The sequence below is a fragment of the Saccopteryx bilineata genome, chromosome 4 (genome assembly GCF_036850765.1).
Source record: "Saccopteryx bilineata isolate mSacBil1 chromosome 4, mSacBil1_pri_phased_curated, whole genome shotgun sequence".
NCBI classification, from domain to species: Eukaryota; Metazoa; Chordata; class Mammalia; order Chiroptera; family Emballonuridae; genus Saccopteryx; species Saccopteryx bilineata.
In genome coordinates this window covers 39720703-39740463 of record NC_089493.1, presented here as the reverse complement: position 1 = coordinate 39740463, position 19761 = coordinate 39720703, and the positions used below count along the sequence as shown (strand labels likewise).

Sequence of the window (19761 nt, the reverse complement as noted above, 5' to 3'; positions counted from 1 at the left end):
GGCGTAATTCCTTTTCTTGTTTTAAACCTTTTGCTCTTCTTTTGAATTTAATGAGAACTATTCTCTGAGAGTTCATCACAGTGTTGTTAATTTTGAAAGTGATGCAATCTAAAGAAATTGTATGTGAAAAGTATTTTGTTTTGTTTTTTAAGATTGTATTTATTCATTTTAGAGGGGAAAGTGAGAGACAGAGAAAGAGAGAGAGAGAGAGAGAGAAAGGGGGAAGAGCAGGATTCAAACCAGCGACCTCAGCATTCCAGGTCAATGCTTTATCCACTGCGCCACCACAGGTTGGGCCTGTAAAACGTTTTTCAAGAATTAAAGCAAAGTACTTTTTATGAAGTTCACACCAAAATATATGTTTCTTAATTTGTGAATAATGAACACTAGATGATAGATTATATTTTTTGACATCGAAGTGGTGTAGGCGACAGGAATACTGTGGATACTGTACTGTACATGTGCCCCTCAGCAAGTATTTTGGCTTTGACACGTTCTTATTGCTTAAATCTGTTTCTCTTTATGTTTTATAGGCAAGGAAAGCTTTAATGATGATGTTTTTCTCCAATTTCCCATTCTCATGGATTCACCATTTTTTGATCACTCTAGCACTCAACATTATCATTGTTTTACTTGCAATATACGTTCCTGACATTAGGAATGTATTTGGTGTAGTTGGTAAGTTTTCTAGTTCAGAAAACCCACACAATAAAATGAGTATAATTGTTACCCAGCCTCACATCTGAATCTGACAATAACCCTCTCTTTCTTCCCCCTTAAAGGTGCCAGTACATCGTCGTGCTTGATTTTTGTGTTCCCAGGACTATTTTATCTCAAACTGAGCAGAGAGGATTTTCTCTCATGGAAAAAGCTTAGGGTAGGTTAGTTTTTGTTTGTTTCTTTTAAGAATATATTTTAGGAAATAATTTGTCCTTTTATAATTATTTTATCTACATCAAGAAAATGTATTTTGAGCTTAATGTACATTATTGGGGAGGGTGGAGATTTTTTAAATATACTCTAATTGTGCTTATTTTTCTATTCCCACAGGCCTTTTTTTTGCTTGTCTTTGGAATTTTGGTTGGGAATTTTAGTTTAGCACTCATCATTTTTAATTGGATTAATAATAAATAAAGTATATATTTTTCTCATATCTTATGAAGAATAATTTACCTCCTATACAAAAAGAAGTCATTCTTGAAGGCGCGTTCAAAGAATCCTCTTTATAGAGCTAACATTGTTGTAAACAGTATCAGAAAAGTGGAATAAAATGGGAATGGGTAGGGGAAAGTGGGAGCAGTTTGAATCACAATGAGAAACTCAAAATGCTCTTAAATGTATTAGGTCAATGTTTTGTTTATTTGTGGGTCTATTACTTAAAAAAATTAATAGCCTTTATCTTTTAGAGTAGTTTTAATTTTTACAGAAACATTGAGCAGAAAGTACAGAGTTCTTAAATATTTCTCCACACCCCCCCACACACAAAACAGCCATGGTTTTTCATTATCATTAACATCTTGAATTAGTGTGGTATAATTGTTATGCTTGTTGAGACACTATTGATACATTATTATTAACTGAAGTCCATAGTTTACATTGAGATTCACTGTTGATGCAGTCATTGGTATCCAACAATCCTTTTACTATCTTCATAGAAACAGTGAGCCTTTTCCAGTGTGTCGTGCTGTTGGAATTATATAGTATCTAACCTTTCAGCCTGGCTTCTTGCACCGAGCAATATTCAATTAGGTTTCCTACATGTCTTTTCATGGCTTGATAGCTCATGTCTTTTTGTCACTGGATAATATTCCGTTGTATGGATGTACCACAGTTTGTCTTTCTGTTCACCTGTTGAAGGGCCTCATGATCATTTCCAAATTGTGGCAGTTTTGAATAAAACTGTGCAGGTTTTTGTGTCGATGTAAGTTTTCATCTTATTTGAGTTAACACCAAAGAGCACAATTGCTGCATCGTATGATAAGAGTATGTTTAGTCCTGTAAGAAACTGCCAAACTGCCATCCAGACTGGCTATAACATTTTGCATTCCCGCCAGCAGCGAATGAAAATTCCTGTTGTTCCACATCTCTCCCAGCATTTGGTGCTGTCAGTGTTTTGTATTTCTGCCATTCTAATGGGTGTGTAGTTGTATCTCATTGTTGTTTTAATTTTCATTTCCCAAATGACATGTGGTTGAGTATCTTTTCATGTGCTTATTTGCCATCTGTGTATTTTCTTTGGTAAGGTTCAGATCTCTTGCATATTTTTTAAATTGGGTAGTTTTCTCATTGTTGAGTTACATGCATTTGTATATTTTAGATACTGATCCTTTATCAGATATGTGTTTTGTAAAGTTTTTCTTCCAATCTGTTTTTTTTTATTCTCTTAGCAATGTCTTTCATGAAGCAGAGTCTTTAATGTTATTAAATAGAGTCAATTTTTTGTTTTGTTTTTTAAAGAAATCAGTATGTTAAGCTTATATAGAGCCTGACCAGGTGGTGGCGCAGTGGATAGAGCATTGGACTGGGATGTGGAAGACTCAGGTTCTAGACCCCAAGGTCGCCAGCTTGAGCACGGGCTCATCTGGTTTGAGCAAAGAAAGCTCACCAGCTTGGGCCCCCTGGCTTGAGCAAGGGGTTACTCAATCTGCTGAAGGCCCACAGTCAAGGCACATATGAGAAAGCAGTCGATGAACAACTAAGGTGTCGCAACGAAAAACTGATTATTGATGCTTCTCATCTCTCTCTGTTCCTGTCTGTCCCTATCTATCCCTCTTTCTGACTTTCTCTCTGTCTCTGTAAAAAAATTTTAAAAGCTTATATATATAGAAAATTGAATCTTAGCTTGTGGGCTAATGTTGTCAACATCAATCACTAATAACAAAACTGTGTGATTATTCCATTTGGTATTTTGCCCTGATTCCAAATCCTGTCTAAGAAACTTTTGTAATTTTTCTCTGTTGTTCATTATGAGATAGAGCTGTGATGCTTGGCTGTGGATTTGAAAGTTCTCTAAGCCTTTTTGTTTGTCACTAAAACATGTGACTTTCTATTTGGCAAACAGAGACAAATAGTGATGATTTATATTATTTTTTGTTTGGAGGTTATAAATCATTCCAATCTTCCCAATGATGTGGCTTATTTCTGGTTGGAAACCAGATGCTAGGTCTCTCCTCCCCATGAGAATTCTATGTAAAGGGCACTTGAGCCTCCTACCAGAGCCAGGGTGTATCAGTGAAAACATCATCTCGCCCCTGTGCACATGTAAAGTAGGGAATTGCATGCAAAGTGCCAATTTGCATGTATGGAAATCCATACTTTTGCAGGTGCCTCCTGGTTTCCCACTTAGGTAATGTGTTGAAAAATTGACAGCTGAACTTCTATTTTGAGTTAAGATACTTCTTCAGCAGCATGGTGTAATGGAAAAAGTCCAAGTTTGGGGTTTAGAAAGACTTAGATTAAGATCTCAGTGAGTTTAGGCAAACTACTTAACCTCTTTAAGCCTCCACTTTCACATAGGTATTAGATGGAGTTAATTATACAAGGTTGTGTTGAAAGGATTAAATGACCTTTATAAATTAGGTACAATTTGAAACAGGCTCCCTTCATAGATTAGATATTTATCTCCTTTCTCCCAACCCTTTATCCGGAGCAGTAAAATGAATTTGCTTTCAATCAGGAAAATGGAATTTCTTCATCTTCCATCTTGCACAACTAATATGTTTAGAATCTTTCTCTTGCCTTCACTCACAGGGGAACTGGCCCCATGTGCCCTCTCTTCCTTGCTTTCCCACAGTTCTACCCCAGCTGTACTCTCCTAATGCCTTCCTGAAACTGGGCACTTAGCAGGGTCCCAGAGGCACCGCCAGGCATGGTCTCCCATGCGGCTCCAGGTCAGCCAGAGTCCATCAATCTGAGAAGCTCATTCTTGTACCCTTTTTTTTTTCTGTTTATGAAATTATAGATCCAAATACAAATAGGTGTTCAGCTGCTTAAATAAATCTAACTCCAGTAATACCAAAATAACCTTAAATCTGCAACAGATGCAAGGATGCCCCCTGGGGCAAATGTTAAGTGTGATGACAGCTGGGCATCAATTAATACATTTGTCACCTGCTCATGGGATGGGAGCATGGGAGGTTTGGCAGAGGGACAAGGAACCTATTGAACACTCTGCTCAAAACTTAGTTAATATCAAGAGAAGTTATATATGGAGGTGTTTATTTTTATTTTGCTTTAATATTCTACCTTATCTGCTTTCCTTGCAAGTTTGGAAGAAGTTAAAACGATGGCTGGTGTTTTGGTAATCTTCACCAGGATTACCAGAAAATCTTGTTCAAATACTCCTCAGCATTTTTCCTGGGAAATTATGGGCTTTCTTATTATGGGTTTAATGTTTATAATTTATTAGGTAGTAACTATTTAAAATAAAACTAAGTTAAGCACAAAATATATACTTTCCCAACACTTGGAGATTTGTTTGCTAAATTAAAAGAAGACGAAGTGCTGAGAATATAAATTACTTTCGTATGTTGAGGGTGAATGTTTAAATTGTACCTTTTTTTAACAGAATGTTTACTCATGAGCTTAGCATTTAAATGGTTAAAACAAGCCTTTGAAGTTAACACTCCATTAAGATGAATGGGGGTAATTCACACCTCTGCTAGTGCTGTATTATTTCAGTCTGGCTGCGGAGAAAATAAGGCAGCAGTGGGTTGATTTACTGTGTGAAGGCCCTTTAAACACCCACAGTCTGGAAATCTTTGTTGTTGTTGTTTTTTTTTCTTTTTCACCTAGAAGCGGAATCTGAAAGTCAGCACAATCTAGGTATAGAATTGAAGTCTTGGAAGTACCACAGATTCTCTATTATCTGGCAGTTCCCAACTGGCTCTCTTTGTTTCTGTACTGGGCTGTTTCTTCCTCCCACAGCACCCTGTAAATCAGAGTATAGTAATTCACCAATGGGAAAGCAGAAACAAATCAGCCATTTTCAGGTAAATTTTCCATATGCATTTAAATGGGTTATGAAATAATGCTCAGCCTTCTCAAAAATGATCATCTTCACAAACTCTCAAGTTCTGTTTCTACCTAAACATAGAGCATCCACCTTGAACAGCTATTTTCTCCCCCATTTGGGGGGGTAGATAGGGGTGAAGTGAGCAGAGATCAGCTGGGAAACATGCATTGCATTCTCAGTGGGTCCTCTGCAGGAGGACTACTTTATATTTGAAATGTGTGTTCACCCCTCAATGGAAGTCTAATAGCCAACTGACAGTGAAACGATTAGTTTCCGAGCCCAGGAATTAGGTTGTATGAACATTGTATGTATGTAGAGGTAGATTAAGGTCGGTTGAGGTCCTGTTTGCAGAAGAAAATATTGGGCCGCTTTAAAAAAAGAGAGAGAGAGGGAAAATAAAAATATGTTAACCATGTTTTTAAATAAATGAAAAATATTATATACTATTAATGTTAAAATTGCACATATGAAACCAAACTTGGTGTCACTAGAAAAAAAAGTGTAAAGTTGGGGTTTTGTGGGCCCCTTCAGAAGTTGGGGCCCAGGGTACATGCCTGGTGCACCCGCCATTAAATCCGCCTCTGATTGTATGAGATGGTAATGAATTTGGAAGATCTCTTTGGAAGGTAAAAAGGGTTTTCTCTTCTCCATTCTCTGTCCTGTGTATTTGCAGGATCAAGTTGCTAGATAACCTGTGGTAGCTGGGTGTGGAGAGTATTTCCATTTGGGCTGTGTCTCTTCTGTTGACATTGCCAGTACAGTGTATAGAAATGGAAAGTAGATGCTAGAAACACAGGGATCCAAATAATGACTTTTAAACCTGTTTTCCTCTTGGCACGTTGACAGTACGCTGTGGCTGTGTTAGAATTGGTCCTATTGAGAACAGTTTGTTTCCTGCAAGTTGCTCTGCCTAAATTTTAGGTGTCATAATTTTTTATCTTAGAACTTCTCGGAACCTCCTATAGTATTGAGAAATTTGTTCTACTCATTATTTATTTATTTATTTTAGTGAGGGTGGGGGACAGGCACAGACAGACAGGAAGGGAGGGGAATGAGAAACATCAGCTCATAGTTGCAGTACCTTAGTTGTTCATTGATTGCTTTTTCATACATGCCTTGATGGGGGGCTCCAGCCAAGCCAGTGACCCTTGCTCAAGCCAGTGACCTTGGGGTCATGTCTATGATTCCACACTCAAGCTGGTGACGCTATGCTCAAGCTGGTGAGCCCATGCTCAAAGCTGGCAACCTCAGGGTTTCAGACCTGGGTCCTCAGCATCCCAGGTCGACATTCCATCCATTGCGCTGCAACCTGGTCGGGCTTGTTTTTCTAATTTAAACACACAATATATCCATTTTTTTTTTCTACCATAATCCCATGATCTTTCCATATGAAGTAGGAAAAATAGGAAAAAGAAATTTTGGTGAAGGATGAGTGTAGATATTGTGGGTGTGGTTTCCTCATTGCAATCAGAATTCTTTCTGTTTCTTGCCCTTTCTAAACGATCTGTTGTATGTTGTTACTATCATCATGATCCACTCTCCTAGTTTGCCAGGCTGTCCATTAAGGTGAGCAATTATAAGGAACAGGGAGACACGTTTTTGCTGATGGCCAGGTGGGCAGGTAGGAATGAGAGGTTCATTCACTGTGGGAAAAACTAAATGGATAGAGAGGGAAATTGAGTTGCCACGAATAAAAGACAGATTGGTAGACATTCTCATATGGGATGCTATGGAGGAAAAACTTGCAGAGAAGTATTTTTTACTTGTTTGAATGAGTATGGGTTTTATCTTATGAACAGTGTTAAAATGTGACTGACGTACATACAGTACAAGCAAAGAGACTGGCTAGTTCATTGAGAAATATTTACTGAGCATAAGTACTAGGAGTTCCAGTCCGGAAGTTATGAAGTTAAATGAGGCACATTTCTTACCTGAAAAAAAGCTCAGATACAGCCTTGATTTTTCTGATTGAATCTTTTCAGATAGACTTGATATGTGAAACTGTTTAACTCAGAGGAAAAAATATATATACAGTTTTCATATAGTAATCCTCACAAAAATTAGGGGGTATTTAAAAAATGAATATGGAGCAATAAAATATCCCCTAATTTTTGTGAGCAGTGTATATACATCTGTATTTTATATATTTCGAATTTTTTATTTATTGAGTGATGAGAGAGAGAGACAGAGACAGAGACAGAAACATCAATTTTGTTGTTCCACTTATTTTTGCATTCACTGCTTGATTCTTGTACGTGTCCCAACAACCTTGGCATATTGGGACGATGCTCTAACCAACTGAGCTCTTCGGCCGAAGCTGGGTTTATATTTTTTAAAGAAGATTTTAGAGTCAAACTTTCTTGTATTCAAATCCTAGCTGTACTCTTTCTGTCTAATTTTGGATAAGTTATTTGAATTTCTGAAGACCTTCAGTGTTAAAGACTTGAGTTTTCTCTCAAGCAGAGGAATACACTTTGTTTCTTCAATTTAGATGACATGATATTGGGGAAGAGCTCCAGCATGATGTTGAGCACTGAATTGAATATACCAACCATTTTATTACATGACTGTTCTTCAAATCACAGTTTTCCACCTAGTCAGCATCCTGATCAGAAAATAATATTCTAGAAAAAAATCCCGATCAATGCAGTTTATCTGTACTACTGATGTCTTCTTCCCCAGAAAAATAATTTTTATAGTTTTTTTATTAAGTATTATCAGCATACTCTGATTTTACATCAGCTTTTTTGCAATGACCTTACATTTTAGGCCAATAAGGTGTGTGGTCAGTTAAAGCTCTAGCTCTTTTTCAAGTGAGCTTGTCAGGTTTCTAGGACTTGTGCCGTTTGTTTTATTTTTATTAAGTATGAAGGGAAAAAAATATATATATATATACACACAGACACACATATACATACATATATTCGTATCATATATGCACATCTGTCATCTGTCTGTTGACTTTTATTAGTTTCAGCTCATCCTTTCAACGGTTGAGATCATTTTTGAATCTTGGTTCGAGTGCATCATTGTTCGCTGGGTTTTGACATCCTTCATTATCCTACCATTTCTTTGTCCTATTCGCAGACAAAATGTTCAGTGAGACGAGAGTAACTACAGAGCCCTGAGCCCCACCACTAGAAACATTTCTTCCAAGTTGTTACTGATCTCCTCTTTGGGTGAAGTGGTTCTATTCCTGCAGTGTCAGCTCACCTGCGTTTCTTCAGCCCTCCTGGAAGCGTCTCCTACGTCAGTAGGTACAACCTACCTTCTCACCTGCTTTCCATATTTCTAATTGCTCCGGGACATTTCTGCTTGGATGCCTCACCGTTACCTCAAACTCAGCGTGTTCAAGTCTCTTCTCCACAGTTTTCCTGTCTGTCAGCGGCCCCAGTGCTTGAATCTGACCACCCAGCCAATTTTCTTCCATTTTTGCCACCTGCAATCCATCTTCAGACTGGAACCAAAGTAGTTTTTTTTTTTTTTTTTTAATGTAAATCATATCATGTCTCTGACTTGCTTAATTTCCTCCCAGGGCTTCCCTTCTCACTGAGGGTGAAGCCTGTGCCATGGTCTGCAAGGCCCCAGGTAGTCTGTGCCCACAGATTTCTCTGACCTCGTCTCGTATTTGTTCCTCTTCTTCAGCCACACAGGCCTTTCTGTCCTTGAACACGGCAGACTTGTTCCCGTGTGCTTTCCTTTTCCCCTAGGTAGAATGTTCTCGTCAAAGACCTTTGCCAAGCTTGGCACCTCCTCTTTCAAGCCCCAGCTCAAATATTCCCCCTCAGCGAGGTCTCCCCTGACCATCTGACATAAACAAGGAGCCCCCACCCCTGCAGTCCCATCTGTAACTACCCTGCGTTCCAGCTCATTACCAGAGAGCTGTTTGTTTCTTGTTTATGTCCACTAGACTGCAAGTTTCATAAGAACTGGGATTTGTCTGTCTTGTTCATCACCAAATCCTTAGAGCCCAGAATGGTACCTGGAACTTGGGAGAAGCTTAAGAAATATTTGTTGAATTAATGCACAATAGAACCTAACAGACTATCTACATCTTTTCGCTTTTACCTCCAATCTGTCACCAGGTCAGTTTTTCCTTTGGCATGTCTCCTGAATTTGCTTTTATCCCATCTTCCACTTCCTACCAGCACCTGAGTCTTGGCCTTCATCTCTGGGCCTGGATTATTGCAGAGATTCTCAACCTAGGCCACTATTTAGAATCATTTGGGGACCCTTCAAAACGGTAATGTCTAGGCTCCAAACCACGGAAGTCAGAATCTCTGGGGGGTGGGGCCTAGGCATCGATACATATTTTTAAAACTTCCCAGATGACTCTAGTGGGCAACCGCTGGATTGCTGCACCAGCCTTCCCACAGTTGTCTGTATTCCAGTCCATTTTGCCTGTTGCCTCCACTGATCTCCTTGGAATCCTGCTTTCATAGTATGGCTTCCCTGCTCAAGAGCCTGCAGTGGCTCCCTACTGCACACCACGTTAATTACGCATCCCCTGGCCTCATCTACTAATCTGCATGGTGTCCTTTTCTTACCTACATTCTACAATACACTGAAACTGTTTTGCTGCCTGGTACTTGATTTGCCTTTCATCACCCTGCTTCAACATTTTTACCCCCCTCTCCCCCTCCCCCCCTGCTAACCCCCCACACACACCCAGAATGTCCTTAGTGCTTTGCTCTGCCTGGCCGAACACTTCCTGTTCAAGAACCAGCTCAAATACCACCTTATAAGTACTTCATTCTTCGCTCCAACTTACCCCTGAACATCTATGTGATTCTTTTGGTGTATATCTTTTGCGGCTTGTAATATATTTTCCATTTTTTCATAAATTGCTTTTGAACTTCATTTCTTAATAGGTAAAATACACGTGGCACAAATTAAAAATTTATAGAAGTGCTTTCCTTTTGCTTCTGCTCCAAGTACCCAGTTTTCCTCCTTGGAAGCAACCAGTCTTGTCTGTGTCCTTGCAAATATATTCTAAACCTAGTTAATTGTACGTTTATGCAGAATACACACACACACACACTCACACACACACACCCGTGGATGTTAGTGTATACACGCAGCCCTCTGCACTTCGGCTTCTTCTCACTCAGAGACACCCACGTGTATATGAAAGATAAAAATAGGTCACTTTTTAAAAATCAAGGTAAAAAGCACCTAACAGAAAATCTGCCCTCTTAACAAATTTTTAAGTGTATCACACTGGTGTTAATTAGATGTACACATTTGAACAGCAGACCTCTGGGACTCTGTCATCTGCGTGGCTCCCACTCCGTGCCGCTGAGCAGCAGTTCCCGTCCCCCTCCTCAGCCCTGCAGTCACCGTTTGACTTTGTGCTGCTGTGCGTTGACCACTTCAGCTTCCTCAGACAGGAATGCGCAGTGTGTGTCCTTTGTGACTCACTTGTCTCACTCAGCATAATGTCTTTTTAAGTTTTATTCCTGTTATTGCATGTGACAGGAGTCCTTTTTAAAGGCTGGCTAATACTGCATTGTGTGTATGGACCACAGTTCCTTTGTCCCTTGTGTGTCGGTGGGCGTTTAGATTGTTTCCACCTCTCGGCTGTTGTGGCTAACACTGCCGTCTAGTGAACAGGGTGCGGAATCCTCTTTTGGTCCTTTAGGATATCTACGTGGGATTACAGGACTCAGTGGTAGTTCTGGTTGTGAGTTTTTGAGGAATCTCTATGCTGTTTCCAACAATGGCCGCCCCATTTTACATTCCCACCAAGACTGCACAGGGTTCATCTTTTCTCGTGCTCACTGCCGTCTGTTGTCTTAACTTGAAATGCTCATTCAAGTCCTTTGCTCATTTTTAAATAAGGTTATTTGTGGGGTTTTTATTATTAGGTTGTAGGAATTCTTATATATTTTAGATATGAACTCCTTATCAGATTATGGTTTGCAAATATTTTCTCCTATTCTACAGGCTATGTTTTTACTCTCTTGATTGTTTTCCTTTGCTGCTCAGAAGCTTTTCAGTGTGATGTAATCCCATGTGTCCACTTTTCTTTGACATTATGTTTTTTTTTTCCTTTTCTTTTCTGAAGCTGGAAACGGGGAGAGACAGACAGACTCCCACATGTGCCCGACCAGGGGCGCCGCTCTGCCCACCAGGGGGCAATGCTCTGCCCCTCTGGGGCGTCGCTCTGCCGCGACCAGAGCCACTCTAGTGCCTGGGGCAGAGGCCAAGGAGCCATCCCCAGCACCTGGGCCATCTTTGCTCCAATGGAGCCTTGGCTGTGGGAGGGGAAGAGAGAGACAGAGAGGAAGGAGGGGGTGGGGGTGGAGAAGCAAATGGGCGCTTCTCCTATGTGCCCTGGCCGGGAATCGAACCCGGGTCCCCCGCACGCCAGGCCAACGCTCTACCGCTGAGCCAACTGGCCAGGGCTGACATTATGTTTTGAAGACTATTCTGTATCAAAACATATAGAGCTGTCTAATCTATTTCATAGCTCATAGTATTCCATTAATGCATGTACCATAACTTAAAGTTTCCTATCAATGCACAGTTAGGGTTTAACTTTTTTTTTTAAATTTTGCTATTTTATATAGTGTTTCAGTTATTAAATTTATATCTATATCATTAAGCCCATATTTGAATATATATGTAGGTTAAATTCCCATTTAACTGCAATTCTGAGTCAATGGATAGGTGCACTTCTAATTTTGATAGCTATTACTAAATTACCCTCCAATAAAGGTTTACTAACTTAACATTCCCACCAGCAATGTAATAATTGCTCTTTGAATTTTGTGGTGTTATTTATCTTTTCACATTTAAACATCTTTCCCTGACTCAGTTGTCATTAACCCAAAGACACAGTACATGTTCTGTGTGTGTGTACACAACACCTATCACCATAACCTTACTAACTGGTGCTCAGTAAATATTTGTTAAATCTTACTTCATTGTGTGTGTAGGGAGTTTTCTTATGGCTCTGATGAATGTCATGTGAGAGTTGTCCCTTTCACATGTGTGCTGTTCCCAGGAGAGGAGGTGACCTGCGTGTGATATCCTTAGGAGAAATGTCATCCGTGGTTGTTTCTCTCCCAGGAGTCTGTGTTATCATTGTCTCAGAAAGACCATCAGTCTTGGATCTATAGTACTATCAGGCTTAGTTAGTTTGAATATTTCAATATAAGTATTGCAGGTGACATCAAACATATGTGACCAGTACCCTTCATGTTCTAAAACTTTGTGGATGACACATTTTTTTTTTTTCCATTCACTATAAATTATCTAAACAATCGCTTCTCGGCCTTTCGGCTAAGATCAAGTATAAATTATCTAAACAAAAATACTCTACTCCATGAGTTTTTCCCAACTTTTTATTATGAAAAATTTCAAACATACATGTAAAGTTTAATATGTCCATATACCCACCACTGAAATGTAACATTTGCTCATGTTTGTTTTGCTGCCCACATATAAATTTTTATATATAAACATATAAATACATGTATTTGCTGAGTGATTTGCAAGTAAGTCTCGCTGATATTCCATTGAGTGGTAAATAAAGCTATAAATTAGTTTTGTAAACATTACCTTCTGTGAACAAATCTAGTTTAACTATGTTACCTTTTTTCTTTACAAATTATATTCCTTTCTCCAAAAAGATAAGAAGATGTTTGATGGCATCTTTTTCTCAAATGCCTAAAGACTTGTGTCCATGAGGGAATAGGGTTGAGGTGGGGAAAACAGCTGGCAGCAGAATTTCTCTTAGTAAGGGGACCACCTTTAGTGTCTTCGTTTAGGGAGATATCTTGATAGGTCATTCGGATGGGAGGGGAGAGCCTGTACTGTTGCACAGCAGTGTGTGGGTACTAAATGCCTCTGAACTTTATAGTTTTCAATGGTTAATTTTATCTTGTGGAAGTTTCACCTCAAAAAAATAAAGGTGAGGCCCTAGGAGAATGGGTTGGCAGGAGAAGAGGAGGTGAAAGGACTCTGTAGAAAAGAACGGGGTTTAGGAGTTAAGCAGGGAAAGGGCAGTGGACGCTAAGCCAGTGATGGGAGCCTGGAGCTGGTGAGAAAAAGTGACTGAAAGGCATTTTAAGAACAGAAATGTCTAATATTTAGTTTGAATTTGCCTTCATCTCCTGAAACCAATAAGTCAGCTATACACAAAATGCCTCGTGTGAGCAGGAGCGTGTGTGCGTAAACCCCTCGCTGGAGTCACACAGAGCAGAACAAGAACAGCACTGTGCAAGTCAGGTGACCAGAAAAAACGTAAGCCACTGCTTTTTCCCAGAGTCCTTGGGGACCTCAGAAGGGTTGTGAGATTATGAAGATGTGACTGAATCAATTTAGCCTGACTCTCAAAGTGTAGGCAACTGGAGTTGACATCTCAGGGCAGTATAGTGTCACTTTATTGACAGAAGGGTTCGTTCTGGATTAGTCATTAATTGTACTTGTGGGGAAATGGCCTCTCTTTTGACAGCAAAAAACCGACCCTTCAAAGAGGCGGGTCCCGGATATTGGGGATAGCTCTATACTTCCTAACACTTTTTCTTAGAATCATTGTCCGAGGTTCTCTAGAAGCAAGCCTAGTAGTTTGGAAACTGGGCTCCCAGAACGTGCCTTGTATCAACCTGAGGTTTCTTGTGTTTGGGATCACAACTCCTTGACCCCACTTCTAGTTGGATGGTGATGGTTGAATCAGAGGGAGTTGGGCCCCCAGGAAAGGACACTCCCTCAGGGCAACAATAAGGACCATTTTCATAGTTTCCTGGTTCTTTTTTACTCAGTTCTCCATTCAAATATAGAAGAATTCATTATTTTAAATGAATGAAAAGTTGTATCATAAAATAATATGACCATGATGAGCAAGTACTTGTATGTATAGACCAGGCACCAAGCCAAGCACATTATCTCATGAAACCTGAGGGAGGTACAGTTATATTCCTTCATGTAATAAGTTACAAATTGAGGTTTAGAGAAGTTATGAAGTTAGGGGACTTGTCCAAGGTCACACATCAAGAATTAAACTGAAGTTTGACTCTAAAGCCTGTGTGCTTAACTGTTGTGCTAAGTATAATTAAATTAAGTATGTCCTACTGTTGGAGTTTTTCCTGCAAAAAGGTTCTGCTCATAGTAGATACCGAGTCAGTACTGACTGAGTAGAAAGCTGCTTTATTCATTAGAATGTTGCACCTGTCTCGGTCCGTTCCGTCACACCTTGCGTCTTTGTCCAGAGTCGTGCTCTGTTGCCACAGCATTGTTGTTTCTTCTTTGTTAAGTATTTCAGAGGAAATTCAAGGCAAAGGAGAGGTGTTATGGGCTTTTACATAGACCAAGAACATGTTCCGATATTTGCCAATCAGACTTTGAGAAATTTTGGATCCCTTTAATCCTTTGAGCAGTATGAACATTCATGTATGTCCTTGTGCCTCCTGACCATCCAGAGTACACATTTTTAAAATGTGTAAGGCAACATTAGAAAAAAGCAAATGTATGTTCTTCTTGTTTCCATAAATTGATTATCAAACAAACATGATTTTAAGTTAATAAAACTGTCACTGGAACTAATTTCATTTTTTGAAAAAAAAAAACACTCCTGAGGGTCAGTGCGCATGAAAAAAACTCATTACCCAAAGGGTTAAAAGGGAAAAATAAATTCTTTTCTGTGTTCTAGGACTCTCTGCAAAAGCATTATTTTAAATGGAAATATATCTCAGACTGTTAACAGTCTAATTGTGTTTCTTAGAATTTGGATTTCTTTTTGATCCTTAGAACTTCAAAATAAATTTGGGAGATATTCATAAGGTTATTAATTTTTTTATTTTGCAAATTGATTGAGGACATTAATGAAAATACTTGCCACCTATCACATCCTTTTATATAAAAAAGTAAGGAAGGGCTCTGGCTGGATAGCTGAGTTGGTTAGAGCATCGTACCAATACACCAAGGTTGCGGGTTCGACTCTTGGTCAGGGAAGATAAAAGAATCAACCAGTGAATGCACGATTAAGTGGAACAACAAGTTGATGTTTTTCTTTCTCGCTCTCTGTCCCTTTATCTCTCTCTAAAAATCAATAAATTAAAAAATAAAAGGATGTAATATAATAAAATATAGTTCTTTAAGATTATTCATTCTAGAATTGTTTAAAACTTGCTATACATTTTTTTTTTCAAGGACCAATGAAAATTTTCTCATGGAACAGCAAAGTACTGGTCTAAATAACCAGAGTCCATATTTAAAAATTCAGTAAAGATTTTTCTCACATCTAATGCTCATTGACTTCAATTATTTTATATTTGGAAGGAAATATATATAAACATAAATGCTGGTTACAAAAAATGGGTTAATGACTTCATTGACTTTCTGCCCAATAATTGCTGACCCTAAATTTTGGAAGGGAAAATATATAAAATATCAATTCCTAGTTTACAACTTTAACAAAATTTTGCCAACATTTGAGGATTTAGTAAATAAACACTATTTTTACTAGTAAACTTCATGGGTTTAAATGTTATGTTGAAAGGCGCTCAGTAGTATACACACATTGTGCAGTGATGCTTACACTGCACAGGGAAGGGAAACACTCAGGAGACTTGGGCTCCCATGTCTCTGCCTAACGATTTGTCATTCATTTGCATTCACATAAATTCTTTTTTTTCCCACTCATTCAGAATAGTTTTCAACTTATTAGGGAACCAGACTAAATAGAGTTGCACTCATGCATTTTATTGTCATTGTAAAAATGGTTTTCCCAGTTTTTTTTCTTTTCAATCAAACCTCCCAAAGGCTGTCTAATCATTCCCAGACTGTTACTAAATATTTCACAGTGTTGTCATTTCTACAGTAAAACAAAAAGAAACTTGCTTTCAGTAAACCAGAGAGCCATATTTGAATAGAGGCAACCTCCACCTCTGTACAGTAACTAGGACTGTAGTATCATAAGGACAGGGTTTGGCCATAGTGTGTGCCACGTGCATGCTAGACCATCAGTGGGCTCTTGCTGAAAGCATGACATAAATTGATGAGAAATGTGAATATTAAAAGCTCTGCTGGAGCCCTGGCCGGATAGCTCAGTTGGTTGGAGCATCATCCCGAAATGTAGAGGTTGCCAGTTTGATCCCTGGTCAGGGCACACACAGGAACAGATGAATGTTCCTCTCTCTCTCTCTCTCTCTCACTCTCTCTCCCTTCCCCTCTTGCTAAAATCAATAAGTAAATGTTTTTTAAAAGTTATATTTAAAAAAAAAAGCTCTGCTAGACAATTCCCTAGGGGTGGGGGCTCACTGCCTTCTGGGTGAGTGGGAGTAATTCTGTGCAGGAAGTAACGGCTGAATACAGTCGCAGGATATCCAAAACAGAAGTGACATAGGAGGAAGGCATTCCCTTTTGGAAAGACAATAGTAACAAATATACAAGAAAATGGTATTATTTTTACAATGACAGGTAAAAATTTTGCCAGGAGAAAAAAATTTTTTGTAGTGTAAAATTTGTAAAAATTTTCCCAAAATGTAGTGGGAGTTTGAGAAAGCCGAAGGGTGGGGTCCTGGTTGTCGAGGATGCTGGAAGTTAGGCTGAGCTTGGACTTCAAATCAAACGAAAGGTAGGGTCTTGGCTGCAGGCCTTTGAGAAGGGCACAACAGAGGAGCCTCAGCTGCTCTGCACTGTCCCCTCATCATCTTCCCAAAGCCGAATGCAAAGAGCTTTCAGCCTTCAAGAGCTGAGCATCTAAAACTCACACTTAATTTGTTTCAAAGTTTCAGCTCCAGGGTTCATGAGGAACTTGTTCTGGAGTTTGGGGGAGCCCCTTATGCCCTCAGATCCTGTTAAGAGTGTGAGGTCTTTCTCTGGCATCTTGAGGGGCACCATGAGCTCCTGCCACAGCCATTCATGCTGTGTTCTGCCTCCTCCCCCAAGCTCCTCCTCTCCCTCAAAACCTAGCTTAATACACCGTCCTCTCAAAGGACTTCTAAGACTGTGACTTCATGTCACTTCAGGAGACCCATCCCCAACATCTTGATGCTGCATTTACTTTCTTTCCAGAATATACAAATTCTCATAAATGCATATCCACACTGATAGCTTTTAGGAAAGACACTCCGTCTACCAGCCCCTTTATTCCCTGTCAGTGCTGCCTCCCACCGCACTCAGTGTCACAGTGCAGCGCAGTAGTGTCCGTGGTTCCAGAGCTTGCCCTGGACAAAGGACTTCTTTGGAGCTCAAGTCCTGGGGATCATGAGTGTGGGCTTTCACCTCTCTGTGGCTCCAGCTTCTCATCAGCATGTGTGGAGCTTCCAGAACAGCCCAGCAGGAGAGAGTCACTTCATATGCCTCATTCTCATGCTGAGTCTGCAGTTTGTGAGGGTCTGCCAGTGATGACCCGGATACTGGCTGGTCACATGGTCGTGCTGTTACTAACCTGGAATTGGGCACCGTGAACAGTGAACCTTAAAAAAGAATTCTTCACTCTATCCAGGCTTAATTTCTTGTGAACTCATTCTTACCGTTCTTCATCTACTGTCTCATACCTACAGCTGACGTGGTAGGGACAGCCTACCCTGCATTCACACCTAATTCCAATCCCTCCAAATTTTATTCAGTGGTCTCTACAGCCTGCTTGTCATGTGACCTGCAGTGGGGACAGGCCCAGCTGAGGGAGTCGGTGATGGCAGATGGTCAGAGGCATACTCTGATCTCCAGGTGCCAGCCTGGTAAAAATCCTAACACCTGAGGACTGGGAGCTGGCTCTCTTCCTTGGAAAAATTGTGCCCTTCAAAAATAGACTTAGGCTGCCGGTCCCAGCATGCATCTGCTTTGACTGTCCCAACTGCCTCGCTTTAGACAGCCTCAGAGTCCCACCTCACCGATGCAAATCAAAGCAGAGCTCTGAATCAAGTCTGGGAAGCAAGGAGGAGTGATTTGATTTGCATAGAAGAGCTTTTGTCGGTTGAGTGAAGCCAGCCAAATTCCCCGGACTCCCCAGCCCTCCGGAAATAAGCCCTCCAGGGCCTGGGGGCCTGGGCCCAACAGGGTGGGCATGATTTGAATGTTCACTGCCGCAGCTGCTGCGCCCAGGGCTGGTCATGCCGTGGTTTCGCTCCGTTTTACTGCCGCAGAATCCCCCTGTGCATGTTAGTGGTTAATACAGCAGCCAGGAGACGCCAGACAGCTCTCGGCACCTGGTTCAAATTTAAGGCTCATTTACACATGATGTCACACACGCATTGTCAGCGCAAGGGAGGTCAGGATGGTTCATTTTGGGAAGGTTCACATTGTTGAGTCTTTACAACACTCACTGCTATTAATGCCTTAACCATCTGACTTGGATTTCAGTTTTCTGGCATGAGGTAATCCCAGGCACTAGATTTATATGCTGAATGGGAAGCCGGCAGTGGTGGCTAATCATGCTGGTTTGCAGATCTGCACCTCTGGAGCCTGGGGATGGAATTAGAGGGCTGCATGGCATGTAGCAAATCATAGAGGTTCGGAGCAGGAGGGGAAGGAGCCAGACCTGGAAGCGCCGTGGCGGGGGTGGGGTGATGAGCTGGAGTCCTGACTGAAGAATAGCAACCAAAGTAAGTTGGACAAGGGTCTAAGCCCAGAGGCCACAGGAATTACTCTCACGAGGCCAGTGTTTGGACTCATTACTTGTCCATCCTTTTGCTCATCCACAGACATTTTAAACTCACTTCCCAGGCCTAATTCAAATCTCTGATGTTACACGAAGCCTTCCTAGCCACCTAGCCAACAGTGATCACTCTTCTGAATCCCTGTACTTCTGGCAGACAACTAACAATTACTGCGTGTTTAATTTATGCTGCTAGCTCATTTTACCCTCGCAACAGTCCTGTGTGGAAGGCACTGTCATTTCCATTGTACAGATGATGACAGAGCTTCAGAAAGATTAAATAATGTGTCCAGTGTCAGAGCTGATAGGAGTCAGGACGGAAGACTGATTTCACAGCCTGTGTTCTGAACCGCAGGCCGGCTACCTGGTGCCGCGCGGCCTGTAGTATTTAGGGGACACAGCCTGTGCCTCTGGGAATGCCTTGGGAGAGCCACAGCGCTGTTGTCTGATGCCTCACAGGTGAAGTGTTGTCTCGCTTGCCTGGCTGTAAGGAATTGCCGAGCAGGGGCCATCACTTCTGCTTCTCTGGACCCCCTGACCGCCTAACACAGTATCCCCCAGTGTATGTCCAGATGGATGCATGGGTACCAGCCCCCCTCCAGCCTCACTTATGCTATTTTCCTCCTTAAAACATATTAAAATGTTGAGCTCTTTGGAATGGATAACCACTCCTATTACTAGCTGTTGTCCTCTGACACATGGCTAAAATAATAAAATTGGTCTGCTTATTACATCGCCAGTACAAATCTCCTTGCATTAAAGGAAGTTCAGAGAATGTCTTTAGGCCTGGGAGCTACCTTGCTTTTGTTTTGGACTCTGGACCAAGGCCTATTGCCATGATGCCCCCCCCCCACCCTCACTGGCCTTTTTTTAAAAAATTTTATTTATTTAGTGCAGGCTGGTTGGCTCAGTGGTAGATTGTCGGCCCAGCGTATGGATGTCCCAGGTTTGATTTCACACAGGAGAAGCACCCATCTGCTTCTCCACCCCCCCCTCCTGCAGCCATGACTCCATTGGAGCAAGTTGGCCCCGGGTGCTGAGGATGGCTCCATGGCTTTGCCTCAGGCAGTAAAAATTGGCTCCAGTTGCAACAGAGCAAAAGCCCCAGATGAGCAGAGCATAGCCCCCTAGTGGGCTTGCC

The 19761-nt window shown here is 40.9% G+C and overlaps 1 protein-coding gene across 2 annotated transcripts in view; it reads left to right on the top strand.

Moving 5' to 3' along the window:
• Positions 1-1134, top strand: part of SLC38A6 (solute carrier family 38 member 6) — an 85820-nt gene extending 84686 nt beyond the window's left edge. For both annotated transcript variants that reach the window (XM_066276025.1, XM_066276026.1), the window contains exons 14-16: positions 534-678; positions 783-877; positions 1051-1134. In XM_066276025.1, coding sequence (XP_066132122.1) covers positions 534-678; positions 783-877; positions 1051-1134 — 324 coding nt within the window. The remainder of the gene's footprint in view (positions 1-533; positions 679-782; positions 878-1050) is intronic.
• Positions 1135-19761: the final 18627 nt, after the last annotated feature.